Source organism: Panthera pardus, unplaced genomic scaffold (assembly GCF_024362965.1).
Source record: "Panthera pardus isolate Hobbes unplaced genomic scaffold, ASM2436296v1 HiC_scaffold_3, whole genome shotgun sequence".
Classification (NCBI taxonomy): domain Eukaryota; kingdom Metazoa; phylum Chordata; class Mammalia; order Carnivora; family Felidae; genus Panthera; species Panthera pardus.
The window spans coordinates 12,112,180-12,132,835 of record NW_026526876.1 but is presented as its reverse complement, the minus strand read 5'-3'; the positions used below and the strand labels follow the sequence as shown (position 1 = coordinate 12,132,835).

The window sequence follows — 20,656 nt, the reverse complement described above, 5'->3', positions numbered from 1 at the left end:
TGCCCCTCCCCTTCTCGTGCTCTCTCTCAACAATAAATACACATTAAAAAAATAAATGAAATAATTATCCTTACATGTAAAAAGGAGTATAGTTGAAGGAAAACCGCAGAATAATTTTATGGGTGGTACATGGAAGGGCCAAAATTTAATAAATTGGTACCAGAATGACTCAAGTTTGGGAAACACGGCTTTATTCCAACCAACGAAAATCTCAAAATCACTTAAAGCTTCAATACACCTTGCCTGAATATTCTAGTTTGTAAGCTTTGGCTGCATGCTTGTTAAGTTAGCAAATTCTAAGCCTTGTGCTGGACGTGTGCTTTATAGGGTCCATCCAGCCCACAGCCGTGTACCAGGCCCCCCTGAGCAATCAATCGGTGATCAGTCCTTCCAGGCTTCCTCTATCCGGCCCATTCCTTTGCTGGCTTGTGCGTGCAAAATAAGGTGTTTCTTCTGAAAATGTTTTCAAATACTTGCAATTATATTGGAACTCTAGAATAAATAGCTGGAGAGTCAGTCCTTTCTCCTTCTTTTTAAGCACATCGAGAAATGCAGCAGAGTTAGGCCTTTGGAGGGCGGACCTCCAGCGGAGGGGGCCGGCTTCACTTCACCCCTAGCGCCGGTTCTCGGCTGAGGGTCTCAAGGTTCTTCTAGCCCCCTCCACCCGGTGGGGAGGGCGAGGGTTACCTTTGAGCATCCGTGCGGATACAACGGTGACCTACGATCATGATTCACAACTCATTTCATGTACTTCTGCCCATTCTACCCTCTTTCCAGCACTTCTGGGAAGCCTCGGGGTCTGCAAACTGGGGACGCCCCCACGGTGGGTGCGGCCTCAGGCCCACCAGCTCCCAGGACACCGCCCCCTCCTTTCGCCCGCGTGCGTGAGTCCAGCACACCCGGGAGCCACACGACCCCCACCCGTCCCCGCGCTCGCCTTCCGAGCGGGAACCCCACAACACAGACAAAACACCCGGTTTCTCGCCGGGACACTGACCGCAGGGCGCCCAGCTCGCTCCTTAAATAGACGCTTCTCGGGGGCGGGGATATGAATATACAATATCAGCTCCCCAGGATGCCATTGGACAGCAGCTGCTTTTAATATTCATGACGCTTCGCTGGACTCCCGGCCGCGCCGACGGCTCGCGAGACGTAGGGGGCGGGCTTCACGAGGCAGAGCCTCCTCTGATTGGTTGTTTTTAGAGGGAGGTTGCCTTCGATTGGCTGGTGTCAAGCGGTAAAGTAGTCCGCCTCCTGGCCGGGAAATTTGAATGCCCATTTTCTGGGATTCGGGTTGTGTGGACGAGGACCATTCCGCATTTCTCCCCCAGCTGGGTAACTCGTTTATTTTCTGTTAGTGCGCACATATCCCGAGCGCTGTGCTCTCATTCCATAGCCGGGCAAGCTGCCCCCGACCCTCAACCCCCGACCCTCCCGGCTGCCAGTGCCTGCGCCTTCTCCCGCGGCCTCGGGTCCCGGCCCAACCCGCTGGGCCCCAGGGGCGCCGCGGCAGGGCCAGGCCAGGCGCAGGGCTCCCCACCCCAGACTCGGAGCTACGGTCGCTGTCCCCTGCCTGGCGCCCCCCGCCGGTGTGGGAGGTGCGCACCGCCGAGCCCCCGGCCCACCTCCCCAGCCGCAGCTAGGCCGCAGGGTCTGCGCCTGCGCAGAGCCTCCCGGCCGCAGCCGCCCCCCCCCCCCCCCCTCCGCCGCGAGGCCGCAGGGTCCGCGCCTGCGCAAGCCTCCCGGCCGCAGCCCCGCCCCCTTGGCCTGGGTAACGCGTCCCCGGTTGCCGCGGAGACGCGCCGTTGACCCGTAGGTTTTGCGGAGCCGGGAGCTGCAGGTGGGTGAGGGCGCCGCCCGGGAGCCGCGTGGTCGGTGGTTCCCGGAGGTGAGTGCAGGGCGCCCACCCTCCCTCCCCGTCCGGCCTCTTGTCCATCTCCCGGGGGCTGCTTGGACGCACCGAAGTCTTGGGGTGCATTTCGAGCCCGCATCCGGACGGACTCGGGGGGCCGTGGGAGGGTTGGAGGTTCTGGCCCCTGAGGGGCGTGGGCGGACAGGTGTTCCGGGGGTGCTGCGTGAGGAGCAGGTGTGGGGGTCGGGGCGCTCTGGCCCCCGCAGGCCGCCTTCTCCCTTTTCTTTGTCGTGCGGAGGAGGGTCTGTTTCTTCCACCTGCCCAGCAGGCTCCAGACCCACCTGTCTGGGTGCAGATGTCACAGGTGTTGGCTTGTCCAGGGAGCGGGGCTGGGTTCCTCTGCTGGCAGAACATAACTAAAAGTGAACACTGCCCAGGACCCAGCCATTCTGATGAGTCTTAAAAATGCATGCCCGGGGTCGCCAAAGGACACGTGTGAGAATATTCCTGGCACACTCCAGATAGCCCCACGCTGGAGCCCCAAACACCCAAACACAGTAGAGAAGACAGATACATTCACCGCGTACTGAACAAGCCACTCACACAAACCACATCTAGGTGAGCGATGCGGGTGAATCTTACAAACATAAGGTTAAGCGGGGGCGGTCAGATGTCAAAGGGTACATGCTGTCTGATTCCACCTATAGCACGTTCAGAAACACCAGAACGTTTCTAGAGTGGAGTCAGAATACTGGTTGGCCCGTGGGAACGCGGGTGAAGGACAGTGACCCGAAGGGAGCGTGAGGTGCGTACAGGTTATGATTTAGGTGCTTTTTGGTATGTATGTCACACTTTCATACAAAGTGACATCAAAAAAAGGACAGATTGCTTTCTACGAAACTAAAGGAGGGTCTGCCTTTGTGGTCAGGACTTTGGGAAGCTGCAATGGCCAGACTTCTGCAACCTCCGCCCAAGTTCCTGCCGGCAGAATGGCACATGGCGAACGAGAACCAGTACCACAGAGCGGAGGCCGAGAGGTCCCGCTCCGAGCGCCTGGTGGCAGAAAGCCAGAGGCTTGTGGAGGAGATCGGAAAGACCACAAGAAAGTCTCAAAGCGACGTGAACAAGAAACTAGGTAAGGCAGGCCACGCGCCGCGCTTTCACACGTGCCCGGATGTGGCGGGCGAGGCCCAGCCACGGTGCCGTCTGCATTGGGCGCTCGCGAGTGGCAAGGGAGTACCCTGGAATAGCGGGGGAGACACGCGTGCTCTTCAGCTTCCGGCTTTAAGTTCACGGCCCCAAGACAGAGGCCCGGTAACCTGGCCCGCTTTCCAGCTCTCCGGTGTCCATTCCTCTGTGGATTCCAGGCACACTTACTGGGCGCCTGAGAGCATCAGACACGATTTAAAGGGCAGTGCCCTTAAGTGAGCAAAACTCACATAAACATGAAATGAGACAACACCTCCCAGGTGCCAAAGAGGTGACAGCAGGAGGGAAGAGGTGTGGCGGGGCCGCGCCCTCCCGGCAGGCTCTGGGGAGTCTGCTCGTGCCTGCCTCTCGGTGTCTGGTGTAGACACAGCCCTCCACCTCCCACCTCCGCTGTCAGTGACGTCCCCTGAGTGTATGTCTGCGTCTTCTGTCTTTGTGTGGGGACAGCAGTCGTACTGGCGGGGAATTTGGTTGCACCTGCAAAGACCCCGTATCCAAATCAGGCCACACGCACAGAGTACCGGCAGTTACATCGACCCACGGGTGCCTCCCATCGTGTGCTACATGTGTCACTGCAGGACCTCACTGAATGCACCCCTGCCTCCGTGCATCTTTCACACTCTGTCTGGAGAGACCTTCTCAGGGCTCAAGTCTAGAGGTCAGAGCAAGGGGCTCGTCAGTGCTGGAGCCTTTCCCGACCCCCAGCCTCCCTCCTTTGAGCCTCCACTGTGCTTTTTACGTGGTGAGAGAGAGTACAGACTCACTGAATTGAAACTCTGTTTTCGCGTCTGCCTCACACACGATGTCTTTCCATTGCGTCTCTTGGACCTCACGCCCGGTAGGGGCCTGGTAATCAGCATATTGGGTTCCTGAGTAAATTCTAGCAACAGGAGTCCAGGAGATGGCATTCTGAGCGAGGAGGTGGCCCGGACGGAGCCACGAAGGCGGGAGGCGTGCAGCACTCCTGGTGTGCACACAGCGGGGGTGGAGGGAGGCTGGCCAAGCCAAGGACGGCCGTGGGTTGGGAAGGCCCAGTTCGGTGGGAAGCCAGTTAGATGTGGGGGCAGAGGTGGCGGTCCGGGGTCACCACGGGGCAGAAAGGGGAGAGCCAGGCCATGCTGTCATGGGCAAGGAGGTCTTCCACTGTGCTGGTGGTTGTGCAAACGTCAGGGAGGCTGAGAGCCGGACGAGCAGGAATTGAACCGGGGACCTGTGGCTAACAGATCCAGCGGGGCAGCGGCCGATGCAGCGTGAGCGTGGTGGTCAGGTACAGGCAGGCGTCGGGGGACATCAGGGCACGTGGTGGACACACGCGTTTGCCTTCCCTCCCTTTTAAAATTTCGACAAAGTCGGGGCGCCTGGGGGGCTCAGTCGGTGCAACGTCTGACTTCGGCTCAGGTTATGATCTCACAGCGCGTGAGTTCGAGCCTCCTGTCGGGCTCTGGGCTCACAGCTCGGATCCTGGAACCTGCTTCGGATTCTGCGTCTGCCTCTCTCTCTGCCCCTCCCCTGCTTGCACTGTCTGTCTCTCTCAAAAATAAATAAACGTTAAAAGGATAAAACTCCAACAACGCCCTGTATGGCATCGATGAAGAGTGTCAGAGCTGGTGGGGGAAGGGAGTGAAGTGGAAACGTTGTGGAGAGAAGATTCTGGGGACAGAAAGCAGAAGGTCCAGGCGACAGGCGTAAGGACTGCAGGAAGCCTGTGCAGGTGGGGACAGGAAGATGCTGGCTGGGCCTGTCGCAGATTCACGTTGTGGACACTGTGTGATGCTTAAAACCTAAGCGTCAGTTACCTGCGGCTCTGGACGTCCAGGGCAGAACTGGAGACGAGACTGGTTGGAAGAGTTTACAAAGAGCCCCTTCCGCACTGTGGCTCTGTCTCCCCCAGTGGAGAGTCACAGGCCTCAGTCCGTGCGAACAGCAGCAGGCCCACGGGGGGCATCTGCAGACGATAGGGCCCGGGATCACCCGAGGAGAGAACCAGGTGCGGGGGCGGACAAGCCCTGTGCCTGCAGAGAGAGGTTCCAGCCGGGATTTCGGTCTCAGGCGTAGTCAAGCTGAGGGTCAGCCAACACGACATCTGTCTAACACGAGAAGACACTCAGACAGACAGACGGATGGTCAGACGCACACAGGGCCAGAGAAGAAATTATACCATAAAGTCTTCAGGAAATTTGGAGAAGACACTGTGTCCATAGACCAAGGAGAGTCTTAAAAAAGAACATTCGGGGCATGAGAAAGAGTTCTTGGGAACTAAAACTATCAGAGCAGGACATTTTTACAAATTAAAAGAAGGATTGAAAGAGAAAGTGGAAGAATCTCCAGGATGTAGGGGGAAAAAAGACAGACAGTTGGATAACAGGAGAGGAGGGGTAAGAACTTGGGGACCCTGCGGGGAGGCCCTGTCTCTGACAGGGATTCAGAAGGAGCACGGAGAAGACGCAGGAGAGGAAACCACCTGCGGGGGGCCCTAGCAAGCTCCCCAGAACCGGAGGGTCTGTTTCCAGCGTCGGGCATACTCGAGTAAGGCCGACACTAGGGGAATAGGGAAGGAACCCCGGGAAAGCTTTCGGGCCGCACACAGAGAATCAGGAATCCGGAGGGCATCAGACTTCTCCGCAGGAGCTCCAGACCCTGGCGGGAAGTGAAGAGACGTCATCAAAATTCTAATGAAAATCACAGCCTGTAGTCTACACGTAGCCAAAGTCAAACGAGGAAGGTAGAACGAAGGCTTTCAGACATTTCCGGTCATGTGCGCCCGTGTCTCAGGAGGGCTTGCTTCACCTGTGGAGGGGCGTGAACAGGAGGAGGAGACAGATGGGACAGGGCTGCGGCGGGTGCACAGGGTGGGGGTTCTGGAACAGACAGCTGGGAGAGCTGTGGCTGTGCTCAGGATAAGGGGTTCTGGAGGAAACAGATGGGGGGCTGTGGCAGGTGCACAGGGTGGGGGTTCTGGAGGAGACAGCTGGGGGGTTGCTGTGGCAAGGGCACAGGGTGGGGGGTTCTGGAACAGACAGCTGGGGAGGGGGCTGTGGCATGTGCACAGGGTGAGGGGTTCTGGAGGAGACAGGCATCGCTGGCGAGCAGGCAGGCAGAGAAAGCGCTCCGGGCAGAGGTCCTGGGGAGTAAGCAAAGCCGTTGGCTAATCGATGGGTTTGAATATACCTGTGGGTCATAGTTCTGTCAGAAAGTTGAAGGAAAAGTTAGTAATGAGTATCTGGAAAGTGAAACAAAAACACAACTAGCAGCCCCTCCGAAAACAAACAAAAACGTGTAAGAGAAGAAACTGGTATTAGCACGCTGCCTGGCTCAGGTGTAAATAGCTTCACATATTTGCAGTATCATAAGCAAGTGTGAAATTATTGTGTAACCAGAAGCCAATGCGGCCGTATCGGGAAGACAGAAGGTCAGGGATGTGCTGTGTGAGCGCAGATCCTGGTCTTTCCACCACAGGAAACTGACCGACGTCGTTGAAAGTGATCCTGGACAAGCAGCCGTGTGAGCAAATGCGGGAGGAAATTCTAAAAGCATTTAGAAGGCAGTTGCTTCCAGAAAGCGGGATTGGGTGGGGAAGGGTCTGCAAAACTTGGTCCGTTTGACTTTTCAAACACCGTAGGTTTCCAGCTTTGATCGGATTAAACGTTATGAAAAACACGGGTATTGAAGAATTAGAGCGACCCGCGTGGATGGTGTTTGCACGAACTCCACCTTGGTTTTGTAAGAAGAGATCCCTTCCCTCCCTCCTGCCGCCCGGCCCCGCCCTCCCCCAGTCGGCACCTAACGACGGCCCGAAGGTGCCCCAAGCAGCAGAGAACGTGTCCCAGCTGGTTTAGGTCTCTAATCCCAGAGCCGGTGGCCCCGGGAGCGGGCTGGCCCCCGTGTGACTCCGTGTCCTCTCTGTGTGCCCAGAACAGAGGCTCGAGGAGGTCAGGTTCTGGAAGAAGGAGCTGGATGACAAGCTGGAGGAGCTGGTGTGCACCACCGAAGACCTGCTCGCCTACCGGACCAGACTGGAGAACGCGCTGGAGAGCCTGAAGGAGCCCCTGCACATCACCCAGATGTGCCTAGAGTACAGGTGGGCGGGGGGGGGGGGGGGCTCCCCGAGGGACCTCTGCTGGGAGTCACCGGGTGCTGGGTGGCGGGTCGCCAGGGGCAAACGAGGACATTTCTCTCGGCCTCCCGCGGTGGCGGGCAGCTGGCGGGCAGCGGAAGGAGCTCTTGTCTGCCTTAAGTTAAGTGGAAGTTAGGGCTGGGTTTGTGCACGGCGAAACGGTGCTGAATTTAAATAGGGTGGTTTCTGTCTGTCTCACACTTAGGGAGTCTGCAGACGGCGCAGGGCTGGCACGGTGCGCGCCGTGCTAGGCTCCGGGCGCTTGCCGTCCCGTGCCCTGCCGCATGCGTTCATCCCCCCAGGTTACCTCGCGTCGCCAGACGGCAGCCGGCGCCCCAGCCATTTCGTCTGTGTTCCCGCAAGGAGGAATAATTAGGGCTTGGTATTTGCCATTTCCACCTGCATCCCACTGACCAGAGCTTAGTCACATGGCCACGCCAGCGGTCTAGCGTGGACGCGCAGGGCAGGCCCAGCTCCTCCAGGACGGGTTTGCTCCCGTGCACCAAGCCACACGGGAGCATTTTGTCACCCAGAGGGCCCTGTGCAGACATACCTCTTACTGTCCCTTTGCTCCTACCAGTCCTGGGAGTGGGTGGTGCTGTCTGCTCTGGGGAGACACTGTTCCAGTTTTCACGGGGCCCCCCTGGGCTCACAGTCCTCTCCCTCCAACCCGATGCCTCCAAGATCAAGTGGCAGCTCCTTGGCCAGACCCCCCAGGGTCCTAGCGACCGAGCCCAGGGACCTCTCCGGACCCTCACCTCACGCCCAGCAGTGGGGTGGGCTCAGTCGGGTGTGCAGAGTTTGAGACCTCGCGGCTGGAAGAGGTGGGGCCTTCCCGCCACGCACGGCCACGCGGGGTGGACAGAGAGATCGGCAGGGACGGGTCCTTCTGGGGGGAAAAATGGGGGGGACGTGGCGTGACGCTGGGTGAGATACTTGCTCTGAAGCGCCGTTTCCTCGAGTTTGCTGGAAAGGGCACGTCACAAATGCCCTTGAAAAGGCCGGCACGACACCTGTGGTGTCACGGACGCCCAGCGTGGGCATTCGAGCCTGTGTCGTGGTTACTATCAAAGGGCATCTTTCTGGATTCAAATCCTCGGCAACAGTCAGGACTGGGTCCTGTTTCCAGGAAGGAAACAGGCGGGTTTGGAATTCTAAGTCAAAAGACGACGTTTCTAACGAGCGAGTAAAAAGGAAAAGGCTCCTGAATGAAGGCGAAATCGAGGGGACGAGTGTATCCGCCGTGAGCAGCGAGCAATCGATCGTCTTGCTTCCTTGTGCTTTGGATATTTTGAAGTCTCGCAGATGCGGACCCACGCACGTCCCGGCCATGCCGTCCAGACGGGTCTGGCCGTGCTCGAAACTGTTGTCCGGCCAGACGGCGCGTCGAGCGTCCCCGGCCCGTTGGATGAGCAGCCCCTTCCTCTCGTCCAGGGAGAAGCGGGTCGGCATCGACCTGGTGCACGACAAGGTGGAGCAGGAGCTGGTGAAGGAGGCCGAGATCATCCGCGGGGTGACGGCCTTGCTGACCCGCACCTTGGAGGAGGTGTCCGAGCAGATCAGGTGCGTCCGCCCGGGGCGTGCCCAGGAAACAGGCCCCAGGCGGGGCCCGGGAACACGCAGAATCAGGCCTACGTGACAGCCGCCCCCTGGCCGTGGCGGGGGATGGTGGGGGGGGGGCAGGGATTCACCCCGAAGGACACGGAGCCGTTTCCCGCCAGCGCTCAGCCCCCACGTTCCGCACTCTTCCGCGCCGACATCAGGAGCCGTCCCGGTGGGAGGGAGGGTCTGGAAGGCCAGGGTGGGTGACCCAGTGGTGAGCGCGGTGCCGGGGGCGGGCGGGAGGGGAGCAGGCGCCGTGTCCTGCGCCAGGCTCGCGGTGGCTGGTGTCCCAGGGTCTCCGGGGGCCCGCGGGTGCCGCCTGGGCGTCGCAGAGGGAACCCCGCTTCCTTCTTCTGCAGGCTGAACCGCTCGGCCAAGTACCACCTGGAGAAGGACCTGAAGGACAAGTTTGTGGCCCTGACCATCGACGACGTTTGCTTCTCCCTCAACAACAACTCCCCGAACATCCGATGCTCGGAGGACGCCGTGAGGGTGGAGCCCCAGTGAGCGGCCCGGGGCGGGGGGTGGGGGCGCCTCAGGGGCGTCTGATACAAAAGCTCTAAACAGTGAGAACTTGTCCTGTTTTAAACGTACGGGGGGCACGTTAATCACCCCCTTTCCGGCCCACGCCCGCGGACACAGCCCGAGTCGGGTGCGCGTTTGCGGCGCCCGGCACCAGAGCGACAGCGGTGGCCACGGAGGGGCCGCTGCTGGCTCTTTCTGGAGAGGGGGGCTTCCTCGTGCTCCCGACCCGGGGGGGGGCGGGGGGGGGCAGGCCGAGCTTCCGCGGATCCGCGGGGCCCCGTCGCCCGGGCGCACCCCTTCCGCAGCCCGACGCGCCGCGAGTGAGCGCGTGGCTTCCGTCTCAGCTCCGTGAGCCCGTGGCTTCCGTCTCAGCTCCGTGAGCCCGGAGGACTGGCTGGGGTTCTCCAACGCCAACGTGGAGAAGGCCGCCAAGCAGAGGAGCAGCTCCCTGGCGCTGAAGGCCCTGGTGGACCGGATCCTGTCCCAGACGGCCGGCGACCTGCGCCGGCAGTGTGACGCAGTGGACGTGGCGTTCAGGGACGGGCTGCAGGAGACCAAGGGCGCCAGGGACAAGCTGGCCGCTCACCTGGCCAAGGTGAGCCCCTCGGCGGGGGAAGCGGGAGGCTCGCCGGGGCCGGGGGGTGGGGGGGGCGGGGGCGGGACCAGCCCGGCCCCCGGCCTGTGCTCGTGGTCCGCAAGGAGGAAGGCTGTTCGGCCCCCCGGCTCGGCCGCAGGGCTCGGCTTCTGGGGTCGGAGGGGACTTTGCCCCGTTCGGGGGCCTCCGCGTCGTCTCTACGAAGAGCGGGCCGTCTGCCCACCCCGGGCCTCGGCTCCGCTCGCGTGCGAGGTGGCCACGTCCTTCGTGACTCCGAAATTCCACGAGTTTGTCGGATGCCGCCGATCGCCCCATCCCCGCCCGAGTTTCAGGATTCGGGCGCCGCGTGCCTCTCGGTCACCCGCTGCTGGGCTGCTGGCCTGGCGTTCGGGACAAACTAGAGCTACGGGGCCCCGACTTCCAGCATCTGCCGGTTTCTGTGGTGTAAGCACTTGGGGCCGCCTACGTGGCAGCGGGCCGGCAGAGTTGCACTCGGACCTTGAACCCAGGCCTTGGCCGTCGGACAGCTCAGCCGCGCGAGGAGCCACACGGGCAGAAAGCGGGGTTCCGGCAGCACCGCGGGGTTCAGCCAGCACCTGGCGGGATTCAGTCAGCACCTGGCGGGATTCAGTCAGCACCTGGCGAGATTGAGTCAGCACCACGGGGTTCCGTCAGCACCTGGCGGGATTCAGTCAGCACCGAGGGGTTCAGTCAGCACCTAGCGGGATTCACTCAGCAATGCAGGGTTCAGTCAGCCCCTGGCGGGATTCACTCATCGCCGCGGGATTTAGTCAGTACCACGGGGTTCATTCAACACCTGGCGGGATTGAGTCAGCACCTGGCGGGATTGAGTCAGCACCGCAGGGTTCAGTCAGCACCGCGGGGTTCAGCCAGCACCTGGCGGGATTCAGTCAGCACCGCGGGGTTTAGTCAGCACCTGGTGGGATTCAGTCAGCACCTGGCGGGGCTCAGTAAGTACCTGGCGGGATTCAGTCAGCACCGCGGGATTCACTCAGCACCGTGGGATTCATTCAGTACCACGGTATTCACTGAGCACTTGGCGGGGTTCGGTTAGCACCTGGTGGGATTCAGTCAGCACCGCGGGGTTCAGTCAGTACCTAGAAGGATTCAGTCAACACCACGGGGCTTAGTTAGCACCTGGTGGGATTCAGGCAGCACCTGGCGGGGCTCAGTAAGTACCTGGCGGGGTTCAGTCAGCACCGCGGGGTTCATTCAGTACCACGGTATTCACTCAGCACTTGGCGGGGTTCGGTCAGCACCTGTCGGGGTTCGGTCAGCACCTGGCGGGATTCAGTCAGCACCTGGCGGGATTCAGTCAGCACCTGGCGAGATTGAGTCAGCACCACGGGGTTCAGTCAGCACCTGGCGGGATTCAGTCAGCACCTGGCGGGATTGAGTCAGCACTTTAGGGTTCAGTCAGCACCGAGGGGTTCAGTCAGCACCTAGCGGGATTCACTCAGCAATGCAGGGTTCAGTCAGCCCCTGGCGGGATTCACTCATCGCCGCGGGATTTAGTCAGTACCACGGGGTTCATTCAACACCTGGCGGGATTGAGTCAGCACCTGGCGGGATTGAGTCAGCACCGCAGGGTTCAGTCAGCACCGCGGGGTTCAGCCAGCACCTGGCGGGATTCAGTCAGCACCGAGGGGTTCAGTCAGCACCTAGCGGGATTCAGTCAGCAATGCAGGGTTCAGTCAGCCCCTGGCGGGATTCACTCATCGCCGCGGGATTTAGTCAGTACCACGGGGTTCATTCAACACCTGGCGGGATTGAGTCAGCACCTGGCGGGATTGAGTCAGCACCGCAGGGTTCAGTCAGCACCACGGGGTTCAGTCAGCACCTGGCGGGATTCAGTCAGCACCGAGGGGTTCAGTCAGCACCTAGCGGGATTCAGTCAGCAATGCAGGTTCAGTCAGCCCCTGGCGGGATTCACTCATCGCCGCGGGATTTAGTCAGTACCACGGGGTTCATTCAACACCTGGCGGGATTGAGTCAGCACCGCAGGGTTCAGTCAGCACCACGGGGTTCAGCCAGCACCTGGTGGGGTTCAGTCAGCACCGCGGGGTTTAGTCAGCACCTGGTGGGATTCAGTCAGCACCTGGCAGGGCTCAGTAAGTACCTGGCGGGATTCAGTCAGCACCGCGGGATTCATTCAGTACCACGGTATTCACTGAGCACTTGGCGGGGTTCGGTTAGCACCTGGTGGGATTCAGTCAGCACCGCGGGGTTCAGTCAGCACCTGGCAGGATTCAGTCAGTACCTAGAAGGATTCAGTCAACACCGCGGGGCTTAGTTAGCACCTGGTGGGATTCAGTCAGCACCTGGCAGGATTGAGTCAGCACTTTAGGGTTCAGTCAGCACCGAGGGGTTCAGTCAGCACCTAGCGGGATTCAGTCAGCAATGCAGGGTTCAGTCAGCCCCTGGCGGGATTCACTCATCGCCGCGGGATTTAGTCAGTACCACGGGGTTCATTCAACACCTGGTGGGATTCAGTCAGCACCTGGCGGGATTGAGTCAGCACCGCAGGGTTCAGTCAGCACCGCGGGGTTCAGCCAGCACCTGGCGGGGTTCAGTCAGCACCGCGGGGTTTAGTCAGCACCTGGTGGGATTCAGTCAGCACCTGGCAGGGCTCAGTAAGTACCTGGCGGGATTCAGTCAGCACCGCGGGATTCATTCAGTACCACGGTATTCACTGAGCACTTGGCGGGGTTCGGTTAGCACCTGGTGGGATTCAGTCAGCACCGCGGGGTTCAGTCAGCACCTGGCAGGATTCAGTCAGTACCTAGAAGGATTCAGTCAACACCGCGGGGCTTAGTTAGCACCTGGTGGGATTCAGTCAGCACCTGGCAGGATTGAGTCAGCACTTTAGGGTTCAGTCAGCACCGAGGGGTTCAGTCAGCACCTAGCGGGATTCAGTCAGCAATGCAGGGTTCAGTCAGCCCCTGGCGGGATTCACTCATCGCCGCGGGATTTAGTCAGTACCACGGGGTTCATTCAACACCTGGTGGGATTCAGTCAGCACCTGGCGGGATTGAGTCAGCACCGCAGGGTTCAGTCAGCACCGCGGGGTTCAGCCAGCACCTGGCGGGGTTCAGTCAGCACCGCGGGGTTTAGTCAGCACCTGGTGGGATTCAGTCAGCACCTGGCGGGGCTCAGTAAGTACCTGGCGGGATTCAGTCAGCACCGCGGGATTCATTCAGTACCACGGTATTCACTGAGCACTTGGCGGGGTTCGGTTAGCACCTGGTGGGATTCAGTCAGCACCGCGGGGTTCGGTCAGCACCTGGCAGGATTCAGTCAGTACCTAAAAGGATTCAGTCAACACCGCGGGGCTTAGTTAGCACCTGGTGGGATTCAGGCAGCACCTGGCGGGGCTCAGTAAGTACCTGGCGGGATTCGGTCAGCACCGCAGGATTCACTCAGCACCGTGGGATTCATTCAGTACCACGGTATTCACTCAGCACTTGGCGGGGTTCAGTCAGCACCTGGCGGGATTCAGCCAGCACCTGGCGGGATTCAGTCAGCACCTGGCAGGATTGAGTCAGCACTTTAGGGTTCAGTCAGCACCGAGGGGTTCAGTCAGCACCTAGCGGGATTCAGTCAGCAATGCAGGGTTCAGTCAGCCCCTGGCGGGATTCACTCATCGCCGCGGGATTTAGTCAGTACCACGGGGTTCATTCAACACCTGGCGGGATTGAGTCAGCACCTGGCGGGATTGAGTCAGCACCGCAGGGTTCAGTCAGCACCGCGGGGTTTAGTCAGCACCTGGTGGGATTCAGTCAGCACCTGGCGGGGCTCAGTAAGTACCTGGCGGGATTCGGTCAGCACCGTGGGATTCATTCAGTACCACGGTATTCACTGAGCACTTGGCGGGGTTCGGTTAGCACCTGGTGGGATTCAGTCAGCACCGCGGGGTTCAGTCAGTACCTAGAAGGATTCAGTCAACACCACGGGGCTTAGTCAGCACCTGGTGAGATTCAGTCAGCACCTGGCGGGGCTCAGTAAGTACCTGGCGGGATTCGGTCAGCACCGCGGGATTCACTCAGCACCGTGGGATTCATTCAGTACCACGGTATTCACTCAGTACTTGGCAGGGTTCGGTCAGCACCGCGGGAGCGAGAAGAGCCTGGCGGGTGAGCACGTGGACCCCGGACAGATGGAGCCCGTGTGGCGCTGGGGGGCCCCCTTAACGTTTGTGCACTTTTTGACGGACCCCCAGGTGCAGCGGCCGGGGAGACACCGCTGACCAGGCCCGCGGGCCCTAGAGGCGGACGCCCGCTCAGGGTCGGGCGGAGACGCGGGTGGCCGGGGCCCGCAGCGGGCGTGAGGGGCCCGGGCTTCCTGGGGCTTCCTGGGCAGACGCGGCAGGGCCGACAGAGCAGCTCGGGACGGCCTGAGTGACGTGAGAGGTTCTCTGGGCCTCGGGGGCGTCCCTGGCACCTGGCCCTGGGGGGCTAAGGCGGGGAAGTACGGCTCCCGGGCTCGGGGCGCACAGAGCCGGCCGAGCCCCAGACCATCGGTCTGCCGGCAGCGAGCGCAGGCGGCCCCTTCGCCGTCGCCAGGCCCTCCCCACCGGCAAGGGTTGGTGTTTCGATGGCAGGACATCAGGATATGCAGAAAATTGACAGTGTGCGCAATCCGCCTGAGCCCCGTTGCTTATCTTCCTCGTTGCTAACGTAGGGAGCTGCCTGGGTGGGTCGGGGTGACAGCAGACAGCCCCGGCCGGGCCCCCAGGACGTGCCGCACGCGAGTTGCACGCGTAAACGTACGCACGTGGATGTGGCTCATACGACGTATCCCCGGTGCAAACTGGCGGCCGCCGCTGAGAGTGCTATGAACGGCCAGGGAGCAGGAGGAGGCTTGGTGGGGGCCCCGGAAGGAAGGCGGGTCTGAGGCAGGAGGGAGGGGGAGGGTAGCCTGGGGCAGGAGGGGTTGCGGCCCCCGGAGCCGAGGACCCGGGGGTGCTGAGTCCACAAGGGATCCAGCTGTCCGGACAGGCTGGGGGTGGGGGGGGTCCGGTTCAGTGAGACCCGGCAGACCCCGCAGGGCGGCCTGGGGGGCAGCAGGTGGGGGTGGGGCCTCAGCCGCAGGACTGCCGCCAGTAAGACGCGACAACGAGAGGGGCAGCGTCGTGGTCCCCCTCTCTAGGGTGAGGACGCCGGGGCCACAAAGGTTGACAGCTTTGTTACGGCCCCGGGGCTCACGGGCTCACGGGCGGCAGCGCCGGGCGCGGAGCCCGGACCGGTGGCTCCCGTCACTGCCTCCCGTCACGGCGACCGCAAAGGCTGTGTCTCTGCTGACCCCACGCATGGGAGGGATGGGCGGGCACGTGGGGGGTGACTGGGTGGCACAGCCGAGGGGGTGGGACGCCGGCCACGTGTCACAGGAGGCGACCCACACGCACCCCGCAATCGTTCCGATGTTCACAAGGGTCGGCACGGGGACTGTCCCCTGTCCTTTGGGCGGATCAGAGACAAGGCTGCTGTGGGGGCTGGTGACCTCGCCCTGGGAGTGGCGGGTCAGGGATCCCCCAGGTCGGGGAGCGGAGGGGTCGGAGAACGCAGGGCCAGGGAGCCGTGGGGTCGGGGAGCTCGTGAATGGGTGACTGGGGCTGCCGGCACCGTCTGGCTCTGAGACGAAAGCCTCAGGCCCAGCCGGGCCGCTCACGGGGAACGAGACGGACCGTGCGAGTCATGCGCCTCGTTCCTTGAGTGACCGTCGGTGGGCTCCCAACGCGCCTGGCGCTGCAACCCTTCTTGCAGAAGGACCGAGGGTCACCAGCAGATTCGCATCCTCGGGCCGCCCTTCCTCAGCTGCCGCCATCGAGCACGACCTGATTAACTCGCCCTCGGCCAGCGGCTTTCCCGCGCGGCCGACGGCAGGGCCGCTCGAGCCTCACTCGGACCCTCAGTTTCATTTTTGTGAAGAAATCCCGCTCCTGGGGGCGGGGAATGTTGCGCCGTGTGGCGCAGACGTCCGGCCCTGCTGTGCGGTCTCCTTGATTAACAAAACCCCCCCTTGATGCGCCTTAAACGTGCAAAACGCAAAGGCTGCTTTCCTTGCGTGGCCGTAACGAGCGTGCGCAGGTGCACCAAGTAAGGTGGCCGCGGAAGTCGCGCTGTCGGGTCACGACCGTGGCTTTGGGGTTTGTGACGTTTGGGGCGGCGCAAAGTGGTGACAGCCGGGCCCGTGCCGTCTGTCAACCCGCCACTGTAGTCCAGAAGGAGCCACTGTAATGAATGCGCGTGGCTGTGTTCCAGTAAAACCTTATTTCTGGGCACCGAAATTTGAATTTTACATAATTTTCACTCGACGTGAAATCTCATCCTTCTTTTGTTTTTTTCAACCACTTAGATACGTGAACACCTGTCTTTCACTCTTTTCTAGAGTCTACTTATTTTCGAGAGAGGGAGGGAGTGTGTGTGCATATGAGCATGTGTGAGTGAGGGAGAGACAGAATCCGAAGCAGCCTCCGTGCTGCCAGGGCAGAGCCCGACGCCAGGGCGTGATCCCGTGAACCGTGAGATCGTGACCTGAGCCGAAAGCAAGAGTTGGACGCTTCACCGGCTGAGCGGCCCAGGCGCCCTGCGAAAACCTTCCTTTAAAGAGAAAAGATGGGCCACAGACTCGGAGAAAAGACGTGCAAAACACACGTCCGATAAGGGACCAGCACCCAAAATAGGCAGAGAACTCTTAAAACTCACCGAGAAGGAGACAAACAGACCGACTGAACCATGGGCAAAAGACGTGAACAGACGCGTCACAGGAGGAGACACGGGTGGCTGAGCTCGAGGAAAGAGGCACCACGTGGCGGGTCGCCAGGGAGGCGCCTGTGAAGGCAGCGGGACGCCGCGCGCACCTGCAGAAAATCCAGCAGGGGACGGCGCTAAACGCTGGCGAGGAGGCGGGGCAACGGGCTGCAGTCCGTCCCGGTGGGAGCGGGGAGGGCAGCTCGGCAGCCTCTTAGGAAACCGAGCGCGCGCCTGAATCCAGCGGTCTCGCTGCGGGGCGTTTGCCCAGATGTGTTGAAGATTTATGTCCACACGAAACCCTGCGTCCGAACGTTCGTAGGACTTTACTCAGGATCGTCGAAACTTGGAAGCAGCCAAGGTGTCCTTCCACAGATGAACGGACGGAGAGGCCGTGGTCCATCCACACGACGGAATGTTACCCAGAGAAAGAGAAACAAGCTGTCAGGCCACAGAGAGATGTGGAGGAACCTCAGCGATCGCTAAGTGAGAGGCGTCCATCTGAAATCCATGCCGAGCTAGTCGTTGTCTGATCCCACCCACGTGATGTTCTGGAGAGGGCGTGGCTACAGGGACGAGCGTGGCCGGGGTCTCCGTGAGGGGGAGGGGTGAACAGGAGGTGCATGGGGGGGTCGGTTTAGGGCAGTGAAGTTATCCCGTGTGACCTGTGTCATCACACGTGTGTCCAGATGCACAGGATGTGCCTAACGTGAGCCCTAACGTCACCGTCGACTAGTTACTAACGTGTCAGCACGGTTCACCGATTGTGGCAAACGCACGACACCGATGCCAGACGCTGATGATGGAGAAATCCGCCCTCCAGGGAGAGGGGGTACGTGGGAACTCTGGACGTGCCGCTCGTTTGCTGAAACCCTAAAACTGCTCTTGAAAAGAGTCTGCTAATTAAAAAGACAAATTTTTTTTAACGTTTATTTATTTTTGAGACAGAGAGAGACAGAGCATGAACGGGGGAGGGGCAGAGAGAGGGAGACACAGAATCCGAAAGAGGCTCCAGGCTCTGAGCTGTCAGCACAGAGCCCGATGCGGGGCTCTAACCCACGGACCGTGAGATCATGACCTGAGCCGAAGTCGGACGCTTAACCGACTGAGCCACCCAGGCGCCCCTAAAAAGACAAATTTTTTTTTTTAATTTTGTGTACAAACAAAAACAGGCATCAGACTGGGTTTGGCCATACTGCTCACTCCTGACCTAACCCATGGTGACCAATTTTGTTTTCAAGAATCTGTGTGTATGTTGGGTATTTTAAGCATTTGTAAAATTTAAGAGAACGTAGCCTGTTTTTAAAGGATTATAACTTGAGCCGAACTCGGATGCTTAACCGACTGAGCCACCCAGGTGCCCCAAGAGGTCTTATGTTTTAAAAACACGTACTCAACTTTTTAACACTAAGGTGATACAATACCTGGGATTTGCCTTAAAATGGTTGAGTGGATGGGCGGGGCTGGGATGGAAAAGAGCTGACCATATAGTGATTGCTGCTTAAATTGATGAGGGGCCCACCGGGGTCACTATCCTCTCTACTTCTGTGTTCTTCTGGAAATTTCCATGATGCAAAGTTTAAAAACAAAAAAGCTTAAGGAAGAAATACAATTTCAAACTAGTTAAGTATTCATCTAAAACCCCAAGTCACTTCTAAGTGATCTTTTCTGCGCACAAGCCCCCATCAAAGAGACCCCGAGGCAGCTCGTCCACTCTCTCCAGGCTTCTAGGGTGGACCCCGGGCCGGCGGGCAGACTGACAGGGAAACGGGCAGCTTTGTGCTCCCGGCACAGGGCACCCGGCCGAGGTCGGCGGGCAGCCTGCGGCCCACGCTCAGGGCGTTCTCCAGGGAACCCACGTGCCCGGGGAAGGACGTGAGGCGACAGCGGCCTCGTTCATCCCACCGGCGAGGTTCTGAGGGTCGGTGAGCCTCCTCGCCGGCCAGCTGTGCCCTCGGCAGGGAGGAGAGGTCAGGCGCGTCCCGGGGCCCTGCGGGGGCGCAAGTCTGAGGTCCCGCCTTGCTCACCCACGTGATCGCAGCAGCCGTGAGAGTGTGTGCGGCCGAGCGCTGAACGGCACAGCCCGCCCTCACTGTCTCCGATCCGCTTGCAAGGTCATGGAAGAGATTGCTTGCCAGGAGAAAAATGTCACGGTTCTCGAAAAGGCCATCGCTGACCAGGAAGGACCCGCCAAGGTGGCTCACACGCGCCTGGAGACCAGAACGCACCGGCCTAACGTGGAGCTGTGTCGCGATGCCGCGCAGTGTCGGCTGGTCAGGGAGGTCCAAGAGATCGCCCACAGCGTCGCCAGGTAGGGGGCGGCCGGCACTCGGGGTGCACAGGACTGTGCGCGTGGACTGTGAACAGGGCTGGGCAGAGCCACGTGGGCATGAGCGCATTTGCACCGGTGAAGTTCGAGGGCTCCCTTCCTAGAGGGCGGCCACTTGCTGTCACGCAGAAAATGGGTCCCGAGGTTTAAATTTTTCTGGAGCCCAAATCCAGACGTTTAGGTAAAAATCCACAGTTGTTTTTTTAATTTTTAAAAAATATTTTATTCATTTTTGATAGAGACAGAGGACAAGTGGGGGAGGGGCAGAGAGAGGGAGACCCAGAATCCGAAGCAGCTCCAGGCTCCGAGCTGTCAACACAGAGCCCGACGCGGGGCTCGAACTCATGAACCGCGAGATCATGACCTGAGCCGAAGTCGGACGCTCAACCGACCGAGCTACCCAGGGGCCCCCCAAAATTCACAGTTTTAAGCGTTGGCAGTTGGTGGGGGTTTCTGCCTTGGGAATCTGGCCCCCTTTGAAGTCTCCGTGGGGAGGAAACTATCAATCTGGCTTCTGTCCCGAACACATGAACACATCCCCCCGCACCCGGTCCCGGGAAAAGCGCCTCAGGCTCTCCCTCTTCTCCTAGACTCAAGGAGACCTTGGCCCGGGCTCAGGCGGAGCTGAGGGGCCTGAACCGCAGGCAGCTGGCCCTGCAGGAGGAGGTCCAGGTGAAGGAAAACACCATCTACATCGACGAGGTGCTGTGCACCCACATGAGGAAGTCCATCCCCCCGAGGGACGGGGGCGACCAGGGCGAGTGGGCGGGGGGCCCCCGCCCCGACGCCGGCTGCTGATTGTGCCCACGGTTCAGATGCTGATTAAAGCACTTCAAGACCGGTGGCCCAGAGCTCTCGCTTCGGGGAGGCGGGACTGCGGTCAGAGACACAAGCTCTGGGCGGGGCCTCGGGGCCGAGGTTTGGGGGGCGGCTCGGGGCCGCTGGTTGGGCAGTGGTGGCTCCCCAGTTGCACCCCACGTGCCCGGGTCCAGTCGTCCATCACGGGACTCGGGGCCTGGGGCGGAGGGGTCCCAGACGTTTAGTTCTGATTCCGCCGAGTGTGGTCCTGGATCCCCTACGCAGACTCGGGAGAGGGACGGACCTCTCTGGTGCCACCATCCCCGTTCCCTGTGAAACCACGCCGGGGCTGCTGACTCAGACCCACTATTCAAGCCTCACAGAGAGCAGATGAGAGCAGAGGCCCTGGATCTACCCGCACCTGCAGGCGTCTCTCTGGGCCCCTTTCTGCTGGGAGACCCAAGAGGACAGAGGGGCCTCAGCTCCTAGACAGTCAGCTGAGTACTGGGGCTTGAGGAGCCGGTGGGCCCGGCTGCTGCCGCGTGGGGTCGTGCGGTTCGGGGGCAGGGGAGGGGTGGGGAGGACGCCTCTGGTTCACCGGCCGGAGGGGTCGTTAGTGGACGCGTCTGTTGCAGAGCCGGCCGTCAGGCAGGGCAGGCTGTGGTCTCAGGTCGCCAGCCAGGGAGATAGAGGGCGCCTCCTTCAGCCCCCCAGGCTCGGGGAGGGGTTCCCAGCCTCCTTCCTCCCCTGGATGCAGACGGAGGGTGTGAGTTTAGTGACGGTCTCCAGACCAACGGGTAATCATTTTTCAGACTCAAGTAACAGTAAAGGAGAAAGGAAAAACGTTCCCCGTTTCTGCCGC

At 60.5% G+C, this 20,656-nt stretch overlaps 1 protein-coding gene across 4 annotated transcripts; it reads left to right on the top strand.

Annotated features, from left to right (window-relative positions):
• The first annotated feature begins 1,224 nt into the window (after positions 1-1,224).
• On the top strand, positions 1,225-19,840 carry TEKT1 (tektin 1). Of its 4 annotated transcripts, none has more exons than XM_053892876.1 (8): positions 1,225-1,335; positions 2,781-2,987; positions 6,974-7,139; positions 8,610-8,738; positions 9,137-9,280; positions 9,675-9,897; positions 18,782-18,978; positions 19,587-19,840. In XM_053892876.1, the coding sequence occupies exons 1-8, from the start codon at positions 1,272-1,274 to the stop codon at positions 19,792-19,794; spliced, it is 1,338 nt and encodes a 445-aa protein (XP_053748851.1). In that variant the 5' UTR covers positions 1,225-1,271; the 3' UTR covers positions 19,795-19,840. The 4 variants fall into 4 exon arrangements, with proteins under 4 accessions (XP_053748851.1, XP_053748853.1, XP_053748852.1 ...); XM_053892878.1 differs by lacking the exon at positions 1,225-1,335 and adding an exon at positions 1,724-1,812; XM_053892877.1 differs by lacking the exon at positions 1,225-1,335 and adding an exon at positions 1,791-1,888.
• The last annotated feature ends 816 nt before the right edge of the window (positions 19,841-20,656 follow it).

What these genes read in the sequence shown, in the direction of transcription:
- TEKT1 (XM_053892876.1), top strand. Translation starts at nt 1,272, where the DNA reads ATGCCCATTTTCTGGGATTCGGGTTGTGTGGACGAGGACCATTCCGCA. An exon ending in CAGATGTGCCTAGAGTACAG is followed by an intron (nt 7,140 to 8,609) that starts GTGGGCGGGGGG and finishes CCTCTCGTCCAG; the next exon opens with GGAGAAGCGGGTCGGCATCG. An exon ending in ATCGCCCACAGCGTCGCCAG is followed by an intron (nt 18,979 to 19,586) that starts GTAGGGGGCGGC and finishes CTCTTCTCCTAG; the next exon opens with ACTCAAGGAGACCTTGGCCC.